Source organism: Rhodnius prolixus, unplaced genomic scaffold (assembly GCF_049639745.1).
Source record: "Rhodnius prolixus isolate KJV_2025 unplaced genomic scaffold, Rpr scaffold_13, whole genome shotgun sequence".
NCBI lineage: Eukaryota > Metazoa > Arthropoda > Insecta > Hemiptera > Reduviidae > Rhodnius > Rhodnius prolixus.
The window spans coordinates 9,131,908-9,141,275 of NW_027411583.1; the positions used below are offsets into that span (position 1 = coordinate 9,131,908).

The following is a 9,368-nucleotide window of genomic DNA, read 5'->3' on the forward strand; positions in this document are numbered from 1 at the left end:
AGATGATTTTTGGGAGAATTAACTTCATGCTCTTTTTTTCATGTACGTACAAAGGAATGAACTTGCCATTATTATTATTTTGTATTTAAGGCGCGTCAACATCATTATTGGCGCCTGGAGCATTTATCAGTGCATCTATCTGTCTCTCACCGGATAATCAGCTGTAAGAAGTTCCTAGGAAGAGAAAATCAAAAGGCTAGCACCTGGATTCAAACTTTGATCTCCGCGTTGGAATCCAGCATTCGCTTACCACTCAGCTAATTCCTTCTCTAACTTTCTACTATTACTATTATAGTTAGTAGTGATGGTATTAGGTAAAAAAAAAAAATCAATTAGTCTTTTAAGCAGAATATTATCTATGAAGTTTATTATATAACATATATATTTAAAAATTGTTTTGTAAAATGAAAGATTATTATTGTTGTTGCCATAAGATACTTTGTTTTTCTTTATTTTTATTTTTTCGAACGATGTTTTCAAATTCTTGTTAATAACAATAGTAATAATTTTTTTTAAAAATCTTTTATTGGAATGTACCACAGCAACGGTTTTGCAACAAGCAAATACAGTAAACAAATTTTAAAAAAAATCATAAGTGTAGAAGGCACCCATTGGTGTCACTCCAGTAACGTGCTTTGCTTTCACGATAAGAGTAAATCACGAGGCCATCTTCTCTTCAATCTCCTTAGAGGATTACCTAGTAATGTGGAGTTTGTTCTATGAGAGGGTTAGAATGAGTTGCTGCAGAGGAATAAAATTTGAGAAAACGAGTGTTAGCAAGATCTGTAATGAAAGGGATTTTGAGGTCATTATGGATAGTGAGGTTAGATACATAGAACGGAGCGTTAAGAAGTTTTCGAAGAATCTTTTGACTGTAATATCTGGAAGGCTTAGAGAGTTGGAACGCTTAGTCGATCCCCATACTTCGATGCTGTATGACCAAATAGGTCGCAGTAACAGTAGATATAAGAGTCTTTTGTTATGTTGGTTAAGTTGCGAACGTTTGTCAAGTAGTCTGGTGAGAAGTATGTAGCGTCGGTTAGTTTCTTGTCTTTTTAGTCTAGTAAGGGGATTCCATGTCAACCGTTTGTCTAGGTGCAGTCCAAGGTAGCGTACATTGTCCACATTCGAGATGATGGAAGGTAGGATTTTCCGTTTGAGAGTAAATACTATAAATTTTGAGTTAGTAACGTTAGTTTAGATTCTCCATTCGAAAAGCCAGTCCTGTTAAGTGGTTGATGTGTGTTTGTAGAGCTCGTGTAGCGATAAGAGGATCGGTATGAGGAGATAAGATTGCAGTATCGTCAGCAAAGGTGAAAAGGATGGTTTGTGGATGTTGAGGTATGTCTGCTGTATATAAGGAGTAAAGAAGAGGACCTAGGACACTGTCCTGAGGAACACCAGCTCGAGCTAGATGGATATCAGAGTCTGCTGCTCCACAGTTGACTCTGAAATATCGGTTCTTTTAGGTAGGATTTGATGATGAGGTAGTAAGTATGAAGAAGAATCTCCCTCAGCTTAAACAGTAGTCCCTCATGCCACACCCTGTCGAACGCCTGAGCGACGTCAAGGAAAACACTCGGGCAATACTGCTCTCGCTCGAGGGAGGTAGCAATAGTGTCTACAACGCGAAGCACCTGGTGAGAAGTTGAGTGATGTCTCCGAAATCCGAATAGTAATAATTAAAAATTAAATTGCATAAAGTTTTTATCATACAAAATAAATCTTATTTTATCTTATTACGCAAGGTACTTCTACAGCTTTTATATGGAACATTTACTCGGTACAATTCAATTACTAGCAGTTCTGCGCAAAGAGAGAAGCTGACCATTCTCTTACTTAGGGGTACTTAAGAACCCTCTCTTAAGTGACACATAATGCATTATCATAAGTATTAAAAAAATGTAAGCAAAACTACGAATACACAAAAAATTGTCGTGACTGAAAGCACCGTCTTACTAAATAAGATTTTTTAGTTCCTTCCCCCTTCGTAAATTTTTCCATTCAAGTGAACTTATAAAATGTTTATTTTTTTATTTACTTATTGCTTGAACATATAAAAATACACAAGGCACGACAAAATATTTCGAGTTTTGCAGTCAATTATCTTTTTAGTCTAGTGCACTTCTTTATTTATTAGGTAGAAATGTATCAGATTTTAGAGGCCCATTTGGTTACAATGGCGTTTCTTATTAGAAAATAATTACACTATCGCTCAGCTCGGCGAGATGAAGTGTCAGAGTCAATTGACCCTCACTAAAGCAAAGTATCAATATTTTAACAAGCATCTTTCCATATTACAAACCGGGAACAGTTTTCCTATCTAAAAAATCCTTTAATAGCGTTGTAAAGCAACATTAAGATTAAGTAACCTTTATTTTTAAAAAAAGTTTAAAGTAAACCTTGATGTTTTATAACAAGAAAAAGTCGTGTGAGTCCAGATCACACTTATTACAGCTTATTTTTATTGTTAATATACAGAAATTTACCTGAACAGTGCCATTCGTAAGTTGCATAATAACCGCTGATGTTGATCGGTGCCACATATTTAGATATGGAATTCTACTGAGGCTGTCGCGGACACTTGTACAACCACCGCAGCCCCAGCTTTCACTAGATGTTCGTTCATATATCGTCGGAATTATGTTAATAACTTCATTTTCTTCTCGAACGATGAAGGTGTAGATCCGATAACATAGTAATTTTCAGTTCCATCGCTTTAAATATAACGTACTTTTCTGTAAAATGTTTAAAGAAAAAAAATTCTTTCTTAAGATAAGCTTTTAAAGTTTAATAATTGCTTAAAATGTGGCTAGCTTTGCAGTGCTGGATATCTTTGATTTTATCAGACATATACGCATGTTTATTGCGTTATATGGTAATTGTAAAATATATTAATGTATAAAATAATTGTAGTATATTAATACAGATATTTTTTAGAGATAAATTTAATTTAATAAATAAAGTAAATTTTTTTAAAGTTTAAATTTACCTTTGATTAGGAAGTAGTAAAAATTTTGTACTATCATTTTACATAATACTGACTCCATTGTCACACAACTGATATCCAAAACCATATTTATCGGAATAATACACCCACTTACTGATCCAGAAAGATGGCTCGGCAGCTGGATCTGTCATGTCTTCTGTAATAATTATTTGTGGAAAAAAAAAACAATCAATTTTAGTTAATAGTCAAAAAATTCATGGAAAAAAAGTTAACGAACTAAGCACTTACTGCTTGCAAAAAAAGAAAAGAAAAAGGTAAACAAAATTAAGTTTAGGAGATTTTCATTTCCTTCATATTTGGAATTGCTGTATCTTCTGTCTTATTAAAGTAAATCCTGCGAAAATATGTACAATTATAGTTCTCGTTTGTTTCTATAATTGTAATCAATTCCAACTAACTAGCAGCATTTGTACATAATTCCGACTTATTATCAGCATTTTGGAAGGAGATATAAGGTGATGAAGTTTTGCATTTACTTCATATTTCGAATAGCTGTATCTCCTGCCTTATTAATGTAAATCCAGCGAAAATGTGTACGATTTTAGTACTCATTTACCTCTACATTTGTACATAGTTACAACTTCTTAGCAGCATTTGTACATAATTCCAACTTTTTATCTGCATTTTTGAAGGAGATATAAGGTGATGAAGTTTTGCATTTACTTCATATTTCGAATTGGTGTATCTCCTGCCTTATTAATGTAAATCCAGCGAAAATGTGTACAATTATAGTACTCATTTACCTCTACATTTGTACATAATTTCAACTTCTTAGCAGCTTATTTGAAGGAGATATAAGGTGATGAAGTTTTGCATTTACTTCATATTTCGAATAGCTGTATCTCCTGCCTTATTAAAGTAAATACAGCGAAAATGTGTACAATTATAGTACTCATTTACCTCTACATTTGTACATAATTTCAACTTCTTAGCAGCTTATTTGAAGGAGATATAAGGTGATGAAGTTTTGCATTTCCTTCATATTTCGAATTGCTGTATCTCTTGTATATGTTCAAAAAAAAATTTGTTTCCTGCCCAAAATTGAAATAGTGAGTTTCTTTGTTAGGGACTTAGACAAATTTAATCTTTAACATAACGAAATAGATGCAATGACACATAACTCTTATGTTTGGGATTACTATTTAAAATGCATTCTTCATTTTACATTTAAATATTTCAATTAGAAACATTCAACATTGTATTACTTTGAATATTTCACCATTAACTGAGCAAGGTAAGAGTAAGCAATCTTGTTTGATGTAACAGTTCAGAAGGTTATTCGAAGACATGTTAGACTAGCCTGCATTTCTTAACAACTCCTCATCTTACTTGCACTCATTACCCAAACCTTTAGTGTAACCATTTAATTACTTTTAGGTCCTCCTTTGTTTTATGACTGAAACGAGGTCACGCAACGGCTGATATCATTTTGGTTATCTGTCAGCTAAGCATGTTAAACTAAAAACAACTTCTGGTGGTAATTGTTCAAGTTTTAAGTAGTAGTTTTTGTTTGAGAGAAGTTTTTTAGTAGAAGGTTTGTGTCTTCGTGGGATTCCAAGGAATTTGTTACTTTCAGGTAATACTTGCATGGTTTTTCAAGTAGTCTTTTATAGGGCCGCGTAAGATCGTAGAATTAACTAATGCAAATCACTGCTGCAGAACCGTAAATTTTTAAGAATTTACAATTAAAAAGAAAAAACTAACTTTAGTGGCAAGCCCGTCAATTGCCCATAGCAATCAAAACTCATAATTTCGATATGTATTCTATTTCCCTATCTGTCTCAGGTTGTAGAATTCTGTAAACTTTTATTTAAATCTTTACACCAGATTCTGTAAACTTAAAATGTTAATTTGTAACCAATCATTGTTTTCCAGCTCCCATTTAGATTTTTTTTTTAAAGGAACAAAAACGTACACCATCCAAACAAATGTTTTAAAATTACATAAATCTTGTTTCTACTCGTTTCAAAATTCTTAGGACATTTTTGCTGTTGTCTTGAAGGTATTACAGTACTCATTATAGTAATTAGCGTTCATTATAGGTTCATCTCAATAATTGTTTTTTATTATTATATAAACATCTTTCAGGAGAGAACATCTTAGCAATTTTTCCTCCCTGAAACTTAATTTTGTTCAGGAGAGTAGGTGTTATGTTTGATTCAATCCCATTTTTTCTTTAATATATTGCAGATGTTATTATTACTGATGGAGGTCCTCAATTTACGGCTTATGAATTTAAATACTTCTCGAAGAAATGGGATTTCAAACATATTGTAACCAGCCCTACTTATGCCCAATCAAATGGCATGGTGGAAAGAGCTATAGAGACTGTTAAAAATATTTTGAAAAAAGCTAACCGAAACAATAATGATATGTATTTACCATTACTACAATACCAAAACACACCAATTGGTGACATGCCATCTTCTTCTGAACTACTAATGTCTTGAAGACTTAACGATAACTTACCTGTATATTCCAATTTACTAACACCTCAGATAGTACCTATTGAAGATACTCTCAACAAATTGACATACAAAAAGAAGCAACAAAAGAAATATTACGACAGAGGGTCACGAAGATTACCGGCATTGCAAAATAAACAAAGAATAGCGGTTCAGTGACAACAAGAGTGGGTTCCTGGACAGATAGAATCAAAGGCTGAAACACCAATATCCTACAAAGTTCGAATGCAAGAAGGAAGAATGCTCGTATGTAATAGGAGATTTTTACGGAAAATACTAAAAATTAATAGGAGAAAATATATTAGAAGAAGAATCTGAGGGAGCCAGAAAAGAGCAAATTGTATCTCAGGGAGTAGAGTTTGAAAAGGAAAAGTTGGGAGAAGAACTCTATATATTAAATTTGTGTTCAAGTAGTTTAAATAAAGTAATTTTATTCCCTAAGATTTGTGTTAAATACGTTTAAAAAATTAAAATTAAAAAATGCACTTAAAATTAAGTAATGCACTTTACTTAAAATTAAGTAATGCACTTTACTTAAAATTAAGTAATGCACTTTACTTAAAATTAAGTAATGCACTTTACTTAACTTGTGAACCATGTACTGTGCCTTCAAAGGAGCCTTCACTGGCTCGCAAGCCAGGTTAGCCTTGAGGTTATCGACTGTTCTCTGTATCTGAGGAGGCACCTTGAAGGCACAGTACATGCTTCACACGTTAAGTAAAGTGCATTACTTGATAAATTAAGGAATAAGTTTGATCCTTTACATGAAAGACATTGATTACTTAAATATCTGGCAGGAGGTTTCCACTTTTTTTTGGTAATTAAACGCAACTCTCTCAAAATTACCCAATAATTAATAAACCTTCTTGTTTGTAACAGATATAAAATTAATTTTTAGCCATTTTGTATATGCTTGAGAACATCTAAAGCTCTTAACATTTGATTTTTCTTAGAAAAATCACCCGGAAAACTACTTATTTCCCGATATTAAGAAAAATACTAGCTTTACTGCATTGGCAATATTTTTAGTAGAAAGAGGATGAAAAAATACATAAAAATGACCTATCGCGTGCTCTTCTTTCTCTTTGATAACAAGTTAAAAAATTGAAATATGATTAATAAATACCGGATTTTGAAATGGCCTAGCACCTTTAATTTTGAAGATATCGAATTGCGGTTTCCGGTTTCTTTCATAACTTTTTATAATCTTTAAAAGTGTGTATATGAAAATGGGGATCAACTGCGAACCCTCACATTTGGTCGCGCGTCAGCCGCGTAAGCGGGCTGAAATCTAAAATCAAGTCACATATACTGAAACTAGAGGTGACGCCAACAAATTTTTCCTCTACCATTTTTGGCTCAGATTAACCGTTTAAGCATGAAATGCATTTGAGCCGTCTTAAAATGAACACCCTGTATATTATCCATTATTCTTTTTTTTTTTCGTATTACCTTTAATCTATTAATGATAGCAATTCATCGCTTAGTAAGAAAGTTTTTTACATTCCTTTTTATTCTTAATCTTCCAAATGCCAAAGCTCCAAAATAAGGTAAGCACTAGTAAGTCACTTCCATAAGAGTGGCTGTTACTACTTATGGCTTTTCTGTTACAGATTGGACATTTTCATTGCGGATAGCCTAACATAATGGTTCATTGTTGGCTGTTGAACTGGCCATTTTAAGGACTTCACTGAGCAAATGCGTGAAGACCATTAGCGAAGATTAGGGGCTCTGTTTGAAAAGTGATATTAAGTCATTCTTCATTTTACATCGGATGAACATGAACTTGAGTTACCAGTCGATTTCTATACCCAAGGCAATAAACTTTAAACTGAACATGAACTTATGAGGTTCGCAGATATTCGCTAGCAAAAAAAAAGTTTGGACTAATCATTGCGAAATTGTGACCCCCAGCCCTATTTGTTCTCTAAAAGAAAGAATTGAGGCGTTGCTGTTTCTGTTCGTTTTTACTGATTTAATCAATATGTCATACAATTGCCATGTTTGCAAGCATAAAGCTAGTAAAAAAGCTGATTTAGAGAAACATATGCTATTACACGCTGGCTATAAGCCTCATAAATGCAATGAATGTAATTATTCTTGTAAACAATTAAGATATTTGAAAAGGCATATGAGAACACATACTGGCGATAAGCCTTATAAATGCAATGAATGTAATTATTCTTGTAAACAATTTAGATATTTGAAAAGGCATATGAGAACACATACTGGCGATAAGCCTTATAAATGCAGTGAATGTAATTATTCTTGCAAAGAATCTGGAAATTTGAGAAGGCATATGAGAACTCATACTGGCGAGAAGCCATACAAATGTAGTGAGTGTAAATACAGTTGTTCACAAGCTGCAACATTCAAATTCCACATGAGAACACATACTGGTGAAAAGCCTTACAAATGTAGTGAATGTAATTATTCTTGCAAACAATCTGGACAATTGAAAAGGCATATGACAACACACACTGGCGATAAGCCTTATAAATGCAGTGAATGTAATTATTCTTGCAAACATTCTGGAAATTTGAAAAGCCATATGATAACACATACTGACGATAAGCCTTATAAATGCAATGAATGTAATTATTCATGCAAACAATCTGGATATTTGAAAAGACATATGACAACACACACTGGCGATAAGCCTTATAAATGCAGTGAGTGTAATTATTCTTGCAAAATATCTGGCAATTTGAAAAGGCATATGAAAATACATACTGGCGAGAAGCCATATAAATGCTGTGAATGTAATTTCACTTCTGCATCAGCTTCTCATTTAAAATTTCATATGAGAACACACACTGGCGATAAGCATTATAAATGCAATGAATGTAATTATTCTTGCAAACAATCTGGAAATTTGAAAAGCCATATGAGAACACATACTGGTGAAAAGCCTTATAAGTGTAGTGTGTGCAATTTTAGTTGTTCATTTGCTAATAATATAAAAGTTCACATGAGAACACACACTTGTGAAAAACCATACAAGTGTAGTGAATGTAAATACAGTTGTTCAGTCGCGTCAGCTTTAGCAAGGCATACGAGAATACATACCGGCGAAAAGCCACATAAATGCAGTGAGTGTAATCATAGTTTTGCTCTAGCTGCACATTTGCGAAAACATGTGCAAACACATACTGCTCAAAGCCTTTAAGGTGTTTTTGTTTTTTCAAACATTCAATTTGGTCGATCGATCTACACTGTAATGTCGGATTTTACTAAATGTGAATAACATTGTTTTTTATGAATCGTGTATTTAAATAAAATAAAAAACTAATTAAAGTTACTATATAATTATTTACAATTGTTTATAATTTTCCTTGCCTTGTTACAATGTAACAGCTTTTCCATAAGAAAATAATTTTTACAGTATGATTGTAATTATTTCTGGATTTTGTGCGGTTTAGTTAGTGAGAGTCAGGTAAAATCGGGGAGTAAGAAAATAAGCCTAGGAAATTTAAGAGAAATAAAGAATGTGTTAATGGAATTATACATGAGGAGCACATGGTGGTGTGAAGAGGGCAGCGGAAAAAGATAAGCGACGCGAGTAACATATGGGAGAGACTGAGGCGATCGGGAAAAAAATAATACGAGTGGTGAATCGGAGGCTGTACCGTTTTGGTTGAGTCCCAAAACAAATTGGAAGATAAAGAAATCACCCAGGCGGAATTTGGCCGCACAATTCCGGGTGAGAAGGATATTCGGCAAGCGAAGAATCTCTACTTCTCGCAGGGGAGGAGGACGGAATAGCGCCTGAGCTGTGGTGACCTTCTAATAAGAAGACTGAAGAGAGGTGCCGATTGATATCAAAACCAGGGCTGGGGTTGATGTAGGTGAGACAATTTTGTTAAGAGTGGGACTAGTTCTCGTGTTGTATT

General features: G+C 33.5%; 1 protein-coding gene and 1 long non-coding RNA gene across 3 annotated transcripts; one reads left to right on the forward strand and one right to left on the reverse strand.

Moving 5' to 3' along the window:
* Positions 1-414: 414 nt before the first annotated feature.
* Positions 415-4,261, reverse strand: LOC141448101 (uncharacterized). The gene is made up of 3 exons (XR_012454850.1): positions 3,239-4,261; positions 2,993-3,146; positions 415-2,738 (listed from the first exon to the last, which is right to left on the reverse strand). It is a non-coding gene; the product is annotated as an uncharacterized lncRNA (long non-coding RNA).
* Positions 4,262-4,287: 26 nt separating this feature from the next.
* LOC141448094 (uncharacterized) lies at positions 4,288-8,776 on the forward strand. Of its 2 annotated transcripts, none has more exons than XM_074116170.1 (2): positions 4,288-4,586; positions 7,089-8,776. In XM_074116170.1, the coding sequence occupies exon 2, from the start codon at positions 7,460-7,462 to the stop codon at positions 8,642-8,644; it is 1,185 nt and encodes a 394-aa protein (XP_073972271.1). In that variant the 5' UTR covers positions 4,288-4,586; positions 7,089-7,459; the 3' UTR covers positions 8,645-8,776. The 2 variants fall into 2 exon arrangements, with proteins under 2 accessions (XP_073972271.1, XP_073972272.1); XM_074116171.1 differs by lacking the exon at positions 4,288-4,586 and adding an exon at positions 5,970-7,025.
* Positions 8,777-9,368: the final 592 nt, after the last annotated feature.